This window comes from Ursus arctos, unplaced genomic scaffold (assembly GCF_023065955.2).
Source record: "Ursus arctos isolate Adak ecotype North America unplaced genomic scaffold, UrsArc2.0 scaffold_2, whole genome shotgun sequence".
In the NCBI taxonomy this organism is placed as follows: Eukaryota; Metazoa; Chordata; class Mammalia; order Carnivora; family Ursidae; genus Ursus; species Ursus arctos.
Window position 1 is genome coordinate 15,627,437 of NW_026622874.1, and position 19,327 is coordinate 15,646,763.

The 19,327-nt window shown below is 43.6% G+C and overlaps 1 protein-coding gene across 13 annotated transcripts in view; it reads left to right on the forward strand.

The window, feature by feature from the left end:
* The window catches only part of RABGAP1L (RAB GTPase activating protein 1 like), a 722,910-nt gene that overhangs the window by 669,903 nt on the left and 33,680 nt on the right, over positions 1–19,327 (forward strand). For all 13 annotated transcript variants that reach the window (XR_007191366.2, XM_057315476.1, XM_044387902.3 and 10 more), the window contains one exon: positions 19,184–19,276. Coding sequence is in view for 12 of the 13 variants with exons in the window: in XM_057315476.1 (XP_057171459.1) it covers positions 19,184–19,276 (93 nt within the window). In the remaining variant the exon portion in view is untranslated. The remainder of the gene's footprint in view (positions 1–19,183; positions 19,277–19,327) is intronic.

A 19,327-nucleotide genomic window follows, 5' to 3' on the forward strand; every position in this document is an offset into this window, starting at 1 on the left:
AGTAGAAGCGAAGTTATAGTGAACAATCTGGAATAACCACCTCTCCAAAAAGAGTGAAAAAGTACCTCAGAAACAGAATCACGTGGGGGCGCCTGGGTAGCGCAGTCGTTAAGCGTCTGCCTTCGGCTCAGGGCGTGATCCTGGTGTTCTGGGATCGAGCCCCGCATCAGGCTCCTCCACTGGGAGCCTGCTTCTTCCTCTCCCACTCCCCTGCTGTGTTCCCTCTCTCGCTGGCTGTCTCTCTGTCACATAAATAAATAAAAAATCTTTAAAAAAAAAAACAAAAAACAGAATCACGTTATGGACATGTAAAACAAAACGAATTTCTCTTCTTTTTTAGCCTTCCCATATATTTAAAAGGATGGCATTCATTTCAGTTATTAGTGAGGGTATTTCCCTGTGAGCTCAAAGCTTATAACAGAGATTTCCACCTATAAAACATCTGCATATGTGTTCTAAAGCCCTTGTGTGGAGAGGGGAAATGAGCAAGTTTGGGCAAGTTCTGGCCTGTCCTTTTAATGACACTAGCTAAAGAAACATGGATATACCTCTCCACTTGAACTCAGAAACCAAGGAGATTTGAATAGCAATACTCTATGTTTATGGAATTTTTTACGAATGCTGTCATTTTTTTTTTAAACAAATGCTATAATGTAAAATTGGTAGAATTTTTTTTTTTTTTTTACAAAAGTCTAGGTCTCTGGCAAGTTCATTGGGCTCAGTGTTCACTCTCTAGGTATAGCTGACAATCTTCATATAGTTTCTTGTAATAAAGTATAATTTAAGTAGTGGTTTTTTTTGTTTTTTTAGAGAGCGTGCGTGAACACGGGGTGGGGGGAAGGGAGGGGCAGAGGGAAGGAGAGAGAGAATTTTAAGCAGGCTCCATGCCCAGTGCAGAGCCCTACCTGGGGCTCGATCTCGAGACTCTGAGATCATGACCTGAGCCGAAATCAAGAGTAGGATGCTTAACCGACTCAGCCACCCAGGCACCCCTAATTAAGTATTTTTTAAAGTTAAATTAGATCTCTCCTTACCCTCTCTTTTCTCTTTCCTCCCTCAGTTTAATTATTCCCTCCACATCCAATGTTTGGAGAAGGTTCATGACATCACAGTGACTTGATGAGGCCCGCTCTTCATTTCACTGTATTTCCCTACCATAGCCATTTGTTTTACTTTAATTTTTTTTTTAATTTTTAAAAATTTTTTATTATGTTATATTAGTCACCATACAGTGCATCATAGCCATTTGTTTTAAAGTGATATACGAGGGGCATCTGTTGATTAAACGTCTGACTCTGGATTTCGGCCCAATCATGATCTCAGGGTGGTGAGATGGAGCTCCATGTGAGGCTTCCGCGGTGGGCATGGAGTCTGCTTAGGATTCTCTTTCCCTCTCCCTCCCCACCACCCTACACGTACACACACTCTCTCTCTTTCTCTCTCTCTCTCTCTCTGAAAATAAAATGAGATGTAGTATCGGGGCACCTGGCTGGCTCAGTCTGTAGAGCATGTGACTCTTGATGTTGGCGTCGTGGGTTTGAGCCCCCTGTTGGGTGTAGAGATTACTTTTAAAAAATGATATATGATATTGGAATTGTGAAAGATAGCAAAATACTAAATCCAAAGGAGTGTACTTCCTCATTAGTTATACAGTTTGCCCCCTGTAAATTATTTTTTTAAAGATTTTATTTATTTATTTATTTATTTATTCATTTATATTTTAGAGAGTGCATGTGAAGGGGGAGCGCGAGGGGGAGGGAGAAGAAGAGGGAAAGAATCCCAAGCAGACTGGCACCTAGAACAGAGCCTCCTCCGGGCTTGATCTCAGGACCCTGAGATCATGATCTGAGCCAAAAATCAAGAGTCCATCAGACACCCAGCCACCCCTCCCGCTTGTAAATTATTACAGTGGGGGAATTTATCAGTGAAAACATCATTTAAAAATTTCAACAGCCGCAGTATACGGTCATTTGCGGCTCTCAGCTGACGTTCATACAGCTGCAGTCCTGCGAGCTTTCACTTTCAGCTGCCGGAGGTCTTTGAGTTCCTGTTCCCATGGAAATGAGGAGGGCTGGACCCGCAGAAGGGAAGTGAGGGTTGAAATGCACATTTCCCCATACCTTATTTTTCTGGCCTCCTCACAGTTGCCATGGAAATGGGAACATAAATGTCCCTCCACCCCTGGCTTCGGAGAGCAGTCATTCATGTGTAAACAGCAGTAGAGGGACCCAAAACAGGCATACAAAGAAAGCTAATATTAGGGTCTTTCCTTTACCTGTGTGTGGCCAAGCCTAATTTCAGATTGTTCTCATTGGATCTGCTCTGAGCATTCAAAATGATTGAGTTATTTTTTAGAAAGTTGGTTTGATATTACCGTTTTTCCAAAATGAGACTTCTCTTAGGATTGCCGGATACATATCTATTCTCCACGTGTTAAACATTCACTGTGAGTGATGTTTTTAACTTTTTTCTTATGTCTCCCCCCCACCGCCCAGAATTAAAGAAATGAATTTCAATTTAGGGAAGCGCCTCCAACAGCAGAGCATAAGATATCTCCCAGATAGCCTCATTCTTATGCACCAGTTCAGAAATTGCCCCACAGAGCAGAGGTAATTATTGGCTCTGTCAAACATATCAAGGAAAACTGCCATTTTTAATTGGTTATCACAATCTTCTCATTTAGGTAACAAAAATATCCCATGTTAAGTGGCTTTCTATGTCTTTCCACTTATCAGCTCTATGTCACCACATACCTCCTGTAATACCCATACTCAAAGAAATATACGGGCCTAAGTCTTCATCTGCCTTTCTTATTCTAATATTTTAACTATTTAATAAACCACTCAAACCACCAGCCGTGAAGACTGTGCTTAAGTGAATGGCTTTAGGCCTTAGGCATCGACGACGTCTTCAGCTTTGTGTTAGGTGGAAGCAGGTAGGTACCAAGTTTAAATAAGGCTTTTGCTTTTGGTTCTGGTTTTTTTGCCTTCAGGTGTCCTAATCAGGAAGATTCGTAGTGCAGGAAGAGCTCCTTACAGCTCTACGTGATGATTAAATGAGTGGGGTGGACAAATTCTGAAGAAGTTTAAGGAGGGGAGGGATCATTGGGCCTAACTGAAATGACAGGGCAGACTTGTTGGAGAGACTTCTCTGCTGCTTCTCACGGGCCTCCCTGTCCATTTCTCCTGTCACCTTCTTCACAAAGGCCTTTTCTCCGGAACTGTTTTTTAAAACTTCCTAAATATTCTTTCAGTTGTCACCTTGCTCCTCTTCTTCACCCTCCCTCCACTTTAGCATAGATGCACCATTTCCAGATGAACGTTCTTACCAGCAGTTTCCGATCCTTCTGTCCCCTTCCCCACCTCAGTGACTTCTTACCATTACTGGAACAAGACTTTTCCAAGATAGCTCTAACGTCAGATATTCTGTTTCCTAAGCCCTATAAGCCACCAACACAATCAAAAACATTTTTAGCATTTTAGGTTCTTTCGTCTTCCAGATTGCTTCTCACATCCAGAATGGACCCGAACATCTGTGAGGACCATTTTTATTTCAGAAAATATGGTCACTGAACTAGCAACTACCAGAATAGGTTCCTGCTTTCATCAGCTGGTGGTGACCTAGATCTGATGAACGGGCTCTGGTACCTTCCTTCCAGCCTGTTCTGCAGACCCGAACACCAGGGTCTCCCGCTCCTCGCCCGGGCGGACACAGCTGCTTAGCACAGTAGCAGGCCCACGCTCTGTAGCTCCATGCCTTTGCCCACAGCACTTTCCTTCTGCTTTCCTTTGTGGAATGAGGAAGGAAATAAACAATAATGAGCTGTTTTTCTCTGTATCTTGCTCCTCTCTGTACCTATTACAGTCCTATCTACTGTTTGTTATATACTCTCTGTAATTTACATTAAAATACTCCAGTCTACACAGAGTGATAAAACATGTGTTAAAAAAATACTACAACAAATAAAAAATCTCAAAAGGGGGGGGGGGAGGATGCGCCTGGGTGGCTCAGTGGGTTAAGCGTCTGACTTCTGCTCAGGGTGTGATCCTGGGGTCCTGTGATCAAGTCCTGCATCTGGCTGCCTGCTCCTCAGGGAGCCTGCTTCTCCCTCTGCCTCTGCCTCTCTTTCTCTCTCATGAATAAGTAAAATCTTTAAAAAAAAAAATTAAAGTACTCCAACGGTGTGATAAAATGTGTGTTAGTTTTAGTCAGCACTTTGGACTTGATTAATATTTGAAGCACCCTGATATGGGAATACAGTCTAGGGTTAGTTGGTCGGCATTGGAAAAACCCCTAATCAGGAGATAACTACTGTAAATTTATCCTACTTATATTTAAATCTACACCAGAGGGTTTTCTAATTAGCATAAAGGATGTCAAATCATTTTAAATTGGATTGGCTAGAAATACTATATAGGCCCCTCTAGCCTTGCATGGATCGCATGGAAGATTCTGGCAAGCCAGGCCGTCTAACACCTGCAGAATGGCACCCCGCGCAGAGCACTCTGGGCTTGCTCACCACCTACAAACGCTGCTTCCTGCCTGGTGGGAAGAGTGAGGAGGAAACCTGTGGTCTTGCCTTATGTCCAATTCTTGGAGGCCACTGATACCCAAAAAAAAAAAAAAAAAAAAAAAAAGGTAGGAGGGAGGGGAGGAAGGAAAAGGAAGAAAGATCCTGAATGGTCAATAGCAAAATCTCCCCCGGGGACAATGCTTACAGGCTAGCGCCTCCGTAGAGTCTGTCCTAAATTTCCTGATGAGTTTGTGAAAACATTCTCCTCTAAACCATAATAGCATGAGGCCTCTGTTTCCATGATGGCATTAATCACATTTTAAAGTTTATTGTGAATTTCTTGATGAAAGGCTTGTCTCCTAGCTGTTTGTATCCCAGAGAGCATTTGGCACAGTGTCTTGCACGAAGTAGACGTTTGTGGAATTGATGAGCACATGCATGCACTTCTCACTTCTGTTAAGGAACAGATCCCGCATTGGGTCATGGGAACACGGAGAGCCAATATGTGGGTTCCAGAGTTCCATTCCTTAGGCGTTCACAGTTCTCGGGGAGTCGGTAGGAGCTGTCGGTAACCACACCAGCTCTAGCTGGTCATCAGTACAAAGATGCACGGGACAGTCATCAACAGCAAGGGAAAGTAGCGCTGTCTGTGTGAGCTCCTTCCAGAAAGTCCTACCCAAATGCACTTCTCATTTCCGTACCTGACAATTCTGACTCTAGATATAAAGATGGAAAAATCTTTAGGAAAATTACTTTTCTTATGTAGCTCTTAGCCAATTTGAGGCAGATATGATAGATGGCTGAGCAGATTAAAAGGTTAAAGTGACAGCAGACGACCAGGGAGAAAAAAAAAGGGCGTAAGTATAGCATATAGATGTTTAAAAACAAAGCTAGTCAAATGGTAATACAGTATAGTAGTCCACAGCAAGGGCTTTGGACCTTGGCTGCCTGGATTGGAATGAATCCCCACCTTGCTAGCTGTGTGACCTTGGGCAAGTGTTATTTAACCTCTCGGGGTCTCTGTTTTCTTCTCCTTAAAGTGAGGATCATAATAGCACCTACCATGGGGCTCCTGGGTGGCCCAGGTGGTTGAACATCGGGCTCTTTTGACTGGCTCAGGTCAAGATCTCGGGGTCACAGGATCAGCCCCACCTCAGGCCCAGCGCTCAGCGGGGAGTCTGCTTCCCCTCCCTCCCGCCCCCCCTTTGTGTGCACGTGCCCGCTCTCTCTCAAATAAATAAATCTTTAAAAAATAATAATAGCAGCGACCTCATTATGTGAGGCTAAAATAAAGTCGTACATCTAAAGCACAGACATTTGGTGCCTGGCGTACAGGGAGTGCAGGGTCTGTTTGCTGCTTCTACAGCAATAGGGCCAAATCATGGCTCTAAAGGCAGAAGAAGGCTAATTGCAATCTGTTTACCTCAAGTGAATAATCTTCACGCCTTGAATCTCCCACAAATTGGTGCTTATACTCTCATGTGAAGCTTATCGCATTCTGCCCTGAATTACAGAATTATTTGTAAGCTCCTTAAAAGCAGAGACTGTCGTCTTTGTGCTCCCCTTAGCACCCAGGGGGGTGCTTCCGTACCAGCCTGGCTTGTACAGGAGCTCTTTCGGAGCTGTTTGGGGAACTGTAAAGGAGAGCGGGTTGGGCCCTGAGGTTGGGCCCTGGAGGCCCTGTTCCTTGGGTTTGTGCCTGTGCGCCTCCCGTGTGTCCTCAGCCCCAGCTAGCCTTTCCTCTCCCGGCGGTGCTTCAGCTGGCCTGGGTCCCTCAGGCTGGCCCTCTCTCCCAGCGCCAGCTTCGTCTGCCTGCGGCGCTCCAGTCGCACAGAGCCTTACACTTGCTTGAACACTCAACCGTCTCGAAAGTACCACTTTTTAAAGGGGTCTCAATTTCCGTTTTGTGCCTGTCCTGGCAAATCACGGAGCCAGTCTGGCTCTTTCCCATCCTGTGCTCCTTGTTCCCCCTCTGTTGGGAGCACTCCTTCTCCCCACTCTTCACTGACTAACTTAGTCCGCAGGTTAACTGTCACCCCTGCGAGGTGCAGGCAGAATCAGAGCCCCGTGGGCTGTCACCCCTCCGCCTCTCCGTTTCCCTCCAGCGCTGACCTTACTGTGTAGGGGCAGTAATCGTGGGATCACTTCCTAAGCCTCTCTCCCCGCCGGACTGTGCATGTGTTCCTGGACGGCTATGCCTGCTACCTAGGAGGTAGGCAATAAGTGTGTGTTGAGTGAGTGAATGGATGATTTTTAAAAATGCAAAGTAGGGATGAGTTTCCTTCCCATGTTAAAAAGTGATGTATACAGACGGCAAAGCAGCCATCATGCAGGATGATCTGCTTATGCAGACGAACCCGTTGTCCTTCCTGCCTTTAAGGGCAGATGAATACAGGAAAAGCTCCCGTTCCTCTCTCTTTCCCACTGTTTTGTCCTCCTCAGTCTGCTCTGGTGCAAGTTGAGTCTTTCTAAAGACAGAATTATTCAGATCGTCTCAGAGTATTCGTCTCGAATTAAATGTCTTACAGCTACATGTCTACAGCCTTCCGTCTACTATGGCAACTCTTAGCAAGAGATACGTATTTCCTTCTGTTCTAATTGCCAACGACAAGTGACACAAAAGTACTGTTTCAGATTTCTTCACATTCCGCGCTGCAAAGGTCAGCATTATTGTAACGGACATAGCATTTCACGATAATGAAGAACAGTGTCCTACTTGGTTCCCCTGCCATTCCTTCTCTCCCGTAACATTGTTGAGTTTTCAGTAAGCTTCATCAGCTCGCTCTGAATGCAGAGCTCTGTCAGCTCTCTGCGGCCCAGTTTGGGGACGACATCTGGTTAATCTACTCCCTGGAATCAGACCAACACCATTCAACATGTAACCAGATTTAGGGTATTACATACCATCTCACAGTCTCAATTTTTAGCACTTGGTAGTCATCCTGCTATTTTCTAAGCACTCTAATAAAAATTTTAAGTGATAAATTTCTAACCAAAAACTTACTCAGAAGTGGAATTTTACTTGAGATATTTCAGTGGAGGTTGAGCCTCTCCCCCCAAAATCAAAGAAATAAGAACCGTCCATTATGATTTACCAACTTAAGATATTATTGCTTCTTAATTTTTACAAAGAAAAATAGCAGAATTTTCAAAATGCAATCTGAAGTTGAGGGTATAATGGGCGCCGGGGTGGCTCAGTTAGTTAAGCATCTGCCTTCAGCTCGGGTCATGATCCCAGGGTCCTGGGATCGAGCCCCGCATTGGTCTCCCTGCTCCGCGGGGAGCCTGCTTCTTCCTCTCCCACTCTCCTTGCTTGTGTTCCCTCTCTCGCTGGCTGTCTGTCTCTCTGTCAAATAGATAAATAAAATCTAAAAAAAAAAAAAGCAGTGGGGACAGAAAGAAAGAAAGAAATCCAGGAAATCATACACAAAGAAGAAAGGCTTTGTCAGTGAAACTATAGGCGTCAAAAAACGTTCCCTCCAAGTGCTGCCTGATTCCAGTACCTTAAGGTAATTTGCTTTGCGTTGTAGATCTCCGGAGTGGTTTATGCCTCAGTACTTTCCTTCAGACGGCTGGGAGAAGAGGAAAATACGGGATTTCGATCTGCCCCCGCTTGAAACTTTGTGAAATTCTATACAGGCTTCTCCCAGAGTTCAATTCCTGCTTCAACCACCCCAGGGTCTGTTGGACCTTCTCTTTTTTCTGACTTTCCCAGAAAATTCAGGGCGAAGGCGTTGGTACTTTCCTGAGCTCCTCCTTGACGCGGGGTAAAGCGGCGGATCCTTAGGGTCATTATCTCCTGGTCGCGCGTTAAAACAGCCCCTCCCCCATCCCGCAGCCCGTCCGCTCCATTAGCTCGGTTCCCTGCGACCAGCTACTGAGGAGCAGGGCCCTGGGTTTGAGAGCTGCGTGTGCGGCAGCGTAGAGGGTAGGCATGGAACATACTGCACGTAAGGCTTGACCTTGGCGTCAGAAGGCTTGTCGGGTCAGTCGTTATTATGGTCCCTGTTCATGTTACTTAGTCTTCCTCAGTGTATTTATTCTGTAGCGTGAGTACGGTAGACCCAGCTCAATTCCGTGAGGCTTACGTAGTACAGAGTACTTCAGTGCTTAGCCCGGTGCCGCGGCACGCATTATGTGCTCAGTAAGAGGAGGTGGGCACAGGAGTTGTGATTTGTGTTACCCCCATTTTAAAAAAATACGTGAAGCTCTGAATAACAGGTTTAAGTGATTTCTTCCTAAAATTACATAGCTAGTATTTGACAGGGAAGGATTTCAAATGCAAGCCTATTTAACCCTAAACTACCCTCCATATAATATTGAAGAGAAACTCTATTGCTTAGATAATTATTCTTGAAGCATATGATTTTTCCTCATCTATCTATCGATCTAAAGTGCTATCTCTCTATCTCTCTATCTTTCTGTCTGTTTAAAGTGGGTTCCATGCCCAGCCTCACAACCCTGAGATCAAACCCTGAACTGAGATCAAGGGTCGGACTTAACCAGCTGAGCTACCCAGGCACCCCAGTTTTTCTCTTTTAAATTTGATTGTGTCCTTACAGCCAAACTGTTTATATAATAGATTCTTGAAATATCTTAGAACATTAAAAATAGTCCCTCCCGATCTTACAAATATATTCTCTCCTAAAGTTTATTTATAAATTGGTTGCTTGAAACACAGAATGGATATTCTCTGAGAAATAAGTGATTCTGTTCTCAGGCCAGTTCATTAAAAGCCTCTCTGGTTTGTCCCCCACTCCTTTAGCACTTGGTGTTTTTAATTCCCTGGTTTTCAAATGGACAATACAGTATCGCAGAATTGCCTGTGCTTTATAAAATTGGAGGTGCCTGATCAGACCTTAGACCTTCCAGTTAGAATCTTGACATGAATATGCTGAGTCCACGCCAGCAGAAGCAGTAGCGTACTCAAAACCCTGAGACAGGACAGACTCTGGTGCGTGAAAGCAAGTGAAAGCAGCCAGCATGGCTACAGTAGAGACCGGTGACCCCTCAACTCTTTGGATTATGCATCCCTGTCAGTAAAAGTAATTGAAGTACATACTTCCAATATATGTATATTCATTTTTAAATAAATTAGTGTATACTTTAAGAAAATAGGCACAAAAATAACATTTTAAAAGACGAGGTTAGGGGCACCTGGGTGGCGCAGTCGTTAAGCGTCTGCCTTTGGCTCAGGGCGTGATCCCGGCGTTATGGGATCGAGCCCCACATCAGGCTCCTCCACTGGGAGCCTGCTTCTTCCTCTCCCACTCCCCCTGCTTGTGTTCCCTCTCTCGCTGGCTGTCTATCTCTGTCAAATAAATAAATAAAATCTTTAAAAAAAAAAAAAGACGAGGTTAAAAATATAAGTAAGTAAATAAATAAAAAGATGAGGTTAAAAAATAGAACTAGAGGGGCTCCTGGGTGGCTCAGTCAGTTAAGCTGCTGGCTGTTGATTTTGGCTCAGGTCATGATTTTGGCATCCTGGGATAGAGCACTGCATTGGGCTCCTTGCTCAGCAGGGTGTCTGCGTCTCTCCCTCTACCCCCCACCCCCACCCCATGCTTGCATGCACAGTGCACTCTTTTTCTCTCAAATCTTTTTTAAAAAAATAGAACTAAAAATTCTAATAATTGCCTTTTGCATCTGTTTGGATCCTTTCATGTACTTCCTGGGATGGGTGAACCCCACTTTTGCAAAATAGGGACATAGAGAGTGAAGGGGGAAAAGTAGATAGAGACCAGATCCTATAGGACCAGCAGAGTTATGTCAGGTAGTCCTGTCTTTATCCTAAATGCAACAGGAAGCAATTGAAAAATTTAGGAAGAGGAAAGATAACAGATTTGCATTTTGAAAAAAAGCCTGCCCCTATGGAAGAAAGTTTTGGAGTAGGTCAAGGACAGATACAGAGAGACCAGTTTGGAGCTCACTGCAGTGATGAGAGGGGATTGCGGCTTCAACTTGGACGGTGTTGACGAGGACCAAAAGAAGACAAGTTAGGAGACATTTGGAGGCACGTTCTGTAGAATCTAGTGACTGATTTCATGATCCTCAGTGGGGGTGGGGGTCACAGGTGACTTCTGGGTTTCTGGCTTGAGCACCTGGGTGGAAGATGAACAGTGGGAGGACTGGTTGGCGTGAGAAGTGGGTGATGTGTCCAGGTTTAAAATGTCTCCTATGTGAAATACCGAAAAGATGTTAGCAGGTGGATAGGTAAGTTGAGCTCAGTAGCCCTCCTGGGCTGGAAACAATAAAAAGGAGTTGGCAGCATTTGGGTAGTAAAGAAATTACTCCACCTCCAAATATCATTTACTGCTAGGAAGGCTCAAACGGAATACCAAGGAGTTCCATTAAAAAAAAAGTATACGAGATTAGATTCATAGGATGAAGATGAGAAATTAGAAATGAGCAGTTAAGCAGTTTCTATAAAATGCCACAGTTTCTTAAATTTGCTACAGCGTCGGGACCAGACACAGCTCCTATTAGAATGTGGTAAAGGAAGTAGAAACTGCTATTTCAGAAGCTTTCATAGATACTTTGATGAGCATACATTCAGGAGTGAGTCACGAATGTTGGAAAGTGACTCGCATCACACAATTATTCATTAATGAGCCCAGGAATCTGTCACAGGTGTGTGCACCATCAGGCTTGAGTAACTGGAAGGCTGAACGTGCCGGGTGAGATGAAGCGAGTGCAGCACTGCGGGCTATCGCGTGAATTCAGGGAGAGAGTGCCTAGTAATTTGATGTCTGTGAGCCTCAGGAGTTCTGTTAGTGTGACAAGAGATGAGTACTTTCCTTGTCCCTGCCCCCTTAAGCCATTATATTCCTTCCTAGAATACAACTTGGGGGGGGGGGTGGGCGAAATGGGTAAAGGAGGTCACAAGGTACAAACTCCCAGTTATAAAATAAATAAGTCCTCAGGGAAAGAATGTACAGTTTGGTAACTGTAGTTATTCATGCTGCATTGCACATTTGAAACTTGCTAAGAGAGTAGGTCCCACAAGTTCTCATCACATAAAAATAGTTTTTGTAACCATATAGGAGACAGATGTTAACCAGACTTAATTGAGGAGATCATCATATTATTTAATATATATAAATACTGAATCATTATATCATACACGTGAAACTAATGTTTTATGTCAGCTATACCTCAATAAAAAAGAATGCAATTAATAATCATTTATAGGTTCTTGTGGTCTCTGAAGGTTCTCCCCCCCAATCTCACGGGGGAAAGTATCATTGACTATGTACCCCTCCCCCTAGTGCTAAAAACTCAAAAAGAGTCAAAGTAGCTTCTTTTGCTGAGCACTGTGAAGAGGATTATTGTGAAGCCTAAGAGGACATGGCCCCTCTTCTCTTGACTCCTTCCCATCTCTTTCTTCCCAACAGTTGAGGCCACTGCAAACCGACTGTTAGAGTTTTGGTCACCACTGACCTAATTTCTGTCCAGATCTTGACAAGTCCTCGTGGAACTGACTCTAACTTGGAAACTCAGCCCCCTGCGATTCCAAATCACCAAGAAATGTGGTGCCATAGTTATCTATGTTTTCCTCTAATGATTAATATATTAAAATGGGATGATTTCTGTTCTTCCTAAGAAATTATCTGAAGTGAGCAAGAGCAAAACATAATTTCTAGTACCTTTGGCTTATTAATTTTTTAGGCACTCAGACTCCTGACCATCAGGAAAATATTAAACAGATCTTGGCAGCCTTTTTTTTTTTTTTAATAGTGAGCTACTTTGCCAGCATTTGCATCCATTGATAAATATTTTTGTATCTTTTATTTTTGAAATAGCGAAGCAGATTCATCAAGTTTTGAATAATAGCTCTGACACGTGACTAGCCCATTGTTAGAATTTAGCACAGGGGAAATGCAATTTTGTGATTGGGCAAGAAAGCTTACATAAACCAGTCATAATGAGAATCCTCCTCGGTGAGGTGCCCTTCCCAGCCCCCCAACAAATTTCTTCTTGTACCTCTTACAAACGTGGGTACCGAGATGCCTCTTCCTGCACTTACGAAACTGTAGTCATCGGACACATACTTGGCCCCACATCTAGGTGTCTTGAGGAGCTTTCCCTTCATTGGTCCCGGGCAGTAGAGCAAAGTGGTCCAAGAGGATGGAGGCTGGAGGTGGATGGCGGCCTAGATCCCATTTCTGCCTCTCTGTTTACCTGCTGCGTGATCTCAAGAAAGTTCCCCCTCTTGGTTCTCTTATTTGTAAAATCCAAATAATATCTCACCAAGTTGTTGAGAGGCTTAAGTATGTAATTTTCTAAATTATAGCCCTAACACCGTTAGGGAATTCTTTGACATGCAGGCACTTTGCGTTTGTCTTTGTGCCAATTATTGCTGATCAAAAACAGAACAGAAGGATGCAGATGTCAGGGTCTGTGAGTGCAATGCTGATAACCGCCCGAGCCAGGCGGGGCCTCCCTTCGCCTTTATGCACAGCACAAGGCAGAGGTTTTCTGCACACCCCGCTTTTCTCGAGTGTCCACCCTTCCTGTCTCCCATCCCCTGGGGCCCTCCCCTCCCTCTTGGGAAAGTTGCGTGGGCTCCTTATTGTGCCAATGACTGGAGAGCAACTATCAGCATTTAATAGGCCAAGGATGTTAGGGGCTCAGAAATGGGAAGTGGAGTCTAATGCAGCCCAAATCATTCCACCCCAAATGCCAGTAGTACTCCTACCTTGAGAAACACTAGTAGCTCCTAGATTCTTTTCTCTAGTTAAATTCGGAATTCCCCTTTTACAAAATTGACGCACTCTTCCACAGGACCAGCATATGCCCCAAATCATACATCACAGAGCATAGGCCGGGGTGAAAATTCTCCACACGTATATTCAGCTATGCTGTGTCATTTCCCTCTTTTCTGTGTGTAAGTTTCCCTTAGGCTCATATAATGGGTTACTTCAGAGTTTATTATTCCATTAGTTACAATCCAGAGTATAAGATCTGTGCTGTTTTAAAAGGCATCTAAACTCCCTAATGTATAAAGATCACATTTGATAATCAGGAAACCTAACCAAATCATGTACGTAAGAGAAGAAGTATGTTTTATTAAAAATAACTAATACACATGAAATTCAAGGATTAATAAGGAGAACTCAGTGTAATAAAAGTAAAAAAGAGCCCATAACCCAACTAAGGTATCATTAGTGAGATAAAGATTCTTAAGGCATGTTCACCAAAAAGTAATTGATATACAACCAGAAAACTATGTATATACACACACACACATATTTTCATCTTATCAGAGTCATATATAAAAATAAATATATGCTTTAGATGAAAAGAGGGAGAGCGTGGGAAAAGAAAGTTGAGCATACTCTCCTTTGGTCTTCCTCTCCCACATCTCCAGCTGAGGCCAGCGTGATGGCATGATGACCTTTGAGAGAAAGAATGGAGCAAATTAGCAACTACCGTGCTTTCTGCTCCCGTTACCTGGGGTCACCATGGAGCACTCTCCCACCACTCCCTGAACACCCCCTCCCTGCCCCCTTTCCCTGTAGTTCATAAAGCTCTGGTCTGTGTATTTCCTGGTAACAGCTGGACGGGCCCCACTTTCATCAGTACGGGGCAGGTGACTGCATTGGTGACCAGGACAGGAGTTCACAGAGCCTCCCTGGTGGTTTCGTATTATAGCCCAGGGAGATGATCGTCAGGGGAATGGGTGGAAAAGCCCCCTTGATTTAGTGCATGTCCTTCAGACTGCTCATGGAGTCATCTTAGAAGGTCTGAACAGGCATTTCAGAAATGGAGTATGAGGAAATGTAGTAGAAAATATTAGGGGACATTGTACAGATCCTTAGCAAATACCGAGTACAGTTTAAGAAATGCCACAACTAGTTGTCATTAGTGGTAAGAGGGCGAAGGCAGGAAAGGCCTGAATGAATCCACACATGGGCTGGGATGGAGTTGTCTTGACCTTCTGCTTACTGCTGTTCTGCTGTTGGTAACACAGGAGCTGACAGGAGGCAGGTTATTTTAGATCGACGTAATTTGCGATTGGTTGTAAAACGAACGGGGCAGGAAGTTTTTATCTTGCTTTCAGCAAAACTGTTAAGACTTTCAACTGAGTTTTGTTTGTAAACATTTGGTAGTTTAATTGATAGTTATGATTTATAATATGTTACTGGATTCGTTTCCTGTGGTTACAACAACAAATAACTGCAAATTTAAAGGCTTTAAAGAGCTTTATACATTTATTATTTTACAGTTCTGTAGGTTAGAAGTCTGACCAGTTTCATTAGGGCTAAAATCAAGTTGTCAGCGGGGCTGCATTCCTTTCCGAAGGCTCTCCTTGCCCTTTCCAGCTTCTAGAGGCTGCCCACATTGTCTTCCTCCATCTTCAAAGTCAGCGACATCGAATTTCTCTGGCTTTTCTGCAATAGTCACATCTCTGATTAAGTCTGGAAAAGTTCTTTTTTTTTTTTTTTTTAAGATTTATTTATTTATTTATTTGTTAGAGAGAGAGAGAGAGAGAGAGAGAGAACAAGCTGGGGGGAAGGGCAGAGGACAAGGGAGAAGCAGACTCCTCGATGATCAGAGCCTCTACGTGTGTGGGGCTCAATCCCAGGACCCCGAGATCAGGACCTGAGCCGAAGGCAGACACTTAACCGACTGAGCCACCCAGGTGCCCCCAAAGTTCTCCTCTTTTAATGACATGTAGGATTTCATTGGGCCCACCCAGAAAGTCCAAGATCATTTCCCCGTCTCAAGGTCCTTACTCTCAAGCACATCTACAGAATCCATTTTGCCACCGAAGGAAGCGTATTCGTAGCTTCTGGGCATTAGGATGCAGACAGCTTTGGGGGGGGGGGCTATTTTTTTGTCTGCCATAGTTGTCTGTATTGACTCTTGCTTCCAAAATATTTTCCTTGTAAAATAAATTTGTGTAAGAAAATCAGTTGATTTAAGGAAAAATCATAGGAAAATGTGCTTGGATGTGGCAAAAGTAATGAAAATGGCATTCATATGACTAAAGAAATACTGGGAAATACACTTCTCCTGACAGCCCAGTACCAGAAGGGGGGACAGGCCAGGGAGACAGTGGCCCACCAGTATTCCAGATACTCCACATGACCATGCCACAGCCGGCTGGCTCGGCCCGGTGTTCTCAGCCACATGGGTTCACTTTCCTCATCCCGAAGACGGGGATCAACCAGACGGACAGTCTCCAAAGGTCCTTCCAGCTCCAACTTACTAATTCTACATAAATGGTTATGTTATGTATTTAAATGTCAGGGTTAAGCATATTGTGAAATAATCTAAATACCGTGAAATATTCAAAACATTAAAACACTGCTTCTATTTTAAATGCTTACTTCCCTGAATGTAGTTGTCAAGTCCAAAATGTCAAGTCTTGGCTGATTATTTAAATGATTGCTCTCGTACTTACTGGGGATTGTCATGCCAGTTTTTCTCTTTTGGGGTTTTTTAAATAAATACCATTTTGAGCTGGTGAATGCCCATTATCAGTTGTACTTATCAAACAGTTGTGGGTTCTTTGAGTACATTTCCTGAATTTAGTCCAGTAGGGGGTACTGGGCAGGTAGAGGATGGACAGTGGATGGGAGAAGCCCCCCATTTAAGTGCACATTGGAAGGATCAGTGATTCTTCAAGTGCATACTTACGTTAAAATTATTTAACTTAAGGGGAGAGATACTTGTACTACTCTTGAGATGATAATTGGGTCAATTCTAGTAATTCTTAATGACTTTCTGTTCTTTTAATTAAAACTATGTACTAAAGAGGTATTTTATTCCTTTCTCTGCTAAGAAAAATTTCAAGCTCAATATTACATTCCCTAAAATAAGATCAGTTTTGTCCTGAAATACAGCTTTGGAAACTGACAGCCTCTGTTCTTTGATTATCTCATAAATAACAGTTTCATATCAGCTCACCTTCCTCCTCCCCGCCCCCCCCCACATTGTGCCAATCACAGGTGGCTGCTCAGTACCAGCCCGCAGCACAAGATAAATAAGCTTGGAAGGTTTCCTAGCAACATATTGTTCTGGGAACCTGCTCTGTTTCCCTGAACAAGATGAAGCCAAACATCCTAGAATCTCAGCCAGATGGGAAAGGATTAGCTTATTGAGGGTGTTTAATGCATTTTTTAAAAATTTCACATTGAAATGAACCTCTTAACTTAAGTAGCAGGATTGACTTTTAAAAGGACACTTTTTTACATGAAAAAAACATTCTGTAACACCATGAGTTTTAAAAATAGGGCTTTAGAAGAAATTCTCTAGAACTAAGCTTGCAGTGTTTAATTCAGTCATTGGTGAATGGGTCCATTTTAGGACCAGTAGACAATACTTCCCCACAGGATTGACGTTCAGCCCAGGGTACCCCTCGGTACCCGTGTTCAGTTGCAGAGACGCTGACGTACTTTCGATCTTGTGGGTAAATGGCTGCAGGAGATGGCACCTTCCGCACAGGACTCACTCCTCCCCGTGATCCTGCTCCTAGGGATGCCTTGGAAACACCTGTCCCTGCTTAGAACTCTGACATTTGTTCCCTTTGTCCTCGGCTCCAGGCTACTTCATTCAGTGCCAGGGACTCACTGCCACTTCCGCTTGAGAGTGTTTTTGGAGTGTATGATTAATACCTATGGAGAAAAGACAGCTAGAGGAAATCAAGGCCCCCTATTATTTTTTTTTAAGATTTTATTTATTTATTTGACAGAGAGAGAGACAGCCAGCGAGAGAGGGAACACAGCAGGGGGAGAGGGAGAGGGAGAAGCAGGCTCCCAGCAGAGAAGCCTGATGCGGGGCTCGATCCCAGAACGCCGGGATCACGCCCTGAGCCGAAGGCAGACGCTTAACAACTGAGCCACCCAGGCGCCCTGAGGCCCCCTATTAAAGTCAAGAAGAAATAATGTTGTTGCTGCTGTTTGTTGGCACTTGACCACGTGTATTTTCCTGGTCTGTCTGAGGACCTTGAGGCCAAGGGCGGGCAGGCCCCTCCCCGTCTTTTGCACTCTGGGTCGTCACAGGGTGTTGTTGAAGGCCTCTGGGGACGGAGTGGTGAAAAATGAGCTGCTCATGACCCTGTTCAGCAGTGGTTTTGCAATTTAGTTACACCCTAAAAACCGTCCTCCTTATTTCACTGGGGAGACTCCCGCATCAGCCAGATGAATATGGTCATCCTGTGGTTGTGGAATGATTTCCACTGTCTCCAGTTTGGATGGAGTTTGTGAAATTCCCCAGTTGTGGTGAGAAGCAGGTCATTCCAGTCCTTGAGAATGCTTCTGGACAGAAGAACAGACTCATTAGAATACGATGGGGCATGACGCTTGGCGTCTCTGCGTTTCATTTAACAAATTCTCTGGCCAGAGTCTCACACACATATTACATGTTTTCTAAATCCCGTCATTTGAGCTTGACAAGAAACAGTCTGCTGAGAGCCTCCTGTGGGCCAGCAACTTGGGCAGGTCTCCTGACGACCGTTACTAAGGAGCCTCAACACATCATCCTTGCCTTCAAGTCCCCGAGAATCCAGCAAAATAATACATCTGTTGTCTTTTAAAAAAATTAGATAAACTTTTCCCTCATTTCAAGTCACTTACTTTAGCACCTAAACATTAAATATTTTGATGTTGAAAGGAATTATATAATTGGGATTGTCCAAGGAAAGTCTAAAAGTAGACTTAATCTGTTATATGAAACACCGATGATAATACATTAATTTTATTGAATACTTTTAAAAAAAATTTCCAGGAAACAGGCAATAGTTTAGAGACTTCGCCTATGTTACAGCATTTAATTCTCCTGACAGCCATTATGAAGCAGAAATTTGTTTGCCTGCCCTTTTACAGATGAAGAAACTCAGACCAAGAAAGGTTAAATACCAGTTTGCCAAGAGGTTTCATAGTTAATAAAAGAAAAAAAAAATAGTAGGCGTTTGGACCCTGGTCTGTCTAGGGCCAAATTCTGTGACTTTTGTTCTGTGTTATGCTTATTTGTTTATTTTTAGAATTCCAAGATTCTGTAAGTCCTAGTCCTTTTCTTCAGAAAACAGTAGAGTACTGTCTTTTAAAGATGACACAATTTTAATAAATAGATGTTTAGATGATGTCCTCTTACCTCACACCGCACAACGGTTCTGTTATTTGTTGGGAGTTGTCAGTGACAGACTTGAGAGTCTTCTTTCTCTCGGGTACAGTATATTGACTCTCAAAATATTGTTTGTTGCTCAGTTTTTACCTTTATAACATAATTTTCCTTTTCAACATGGTAGAAGGCTGTGAATGAATTTTACTGAAAAGTAGTTAGAATTAATAGCACAGTTCAATACATTTACAGAAAACAGTTACGACATAACCATGTTGCAGCACAGAAATGGGCGTTTGTAAACAAAGTTTCGTTGGAACACAGCCACTCTCGTTTGTGTATCACTAATGACAGCTGTTTCTCTGCAGTGACAACAGAGGGGAGTGGCTGTGACCTAGACTGTGGGGCCCACAAAGCCTCAAATATTCTAGCAAAGCCTTGACAGAAAGTTTGCAGACCCCTGCTCTTGGATCTAGACTTTCCCCCCTACTTTGAGTTGGGTGTGCCCCATTAGAATGCCAGAGACTTAGTTGAGAACCATGTCAGAAAGTGTTTTCCTAAATCATGTCCTTGTCTAACATGCTTTTCTTCTAATCCCTGTAGGTACCAACCAAGAAACTGAAGAAATATGAGAAAGAATATCAGACAATGCGAGAGAGTCAGCTGCAGCAGGAGGACCCAATGGATAGATACAAGGTAGGGAAGGCGTGGGTCACCCATGAGAGCAAAGTGCCTTCTGTGCCCTAA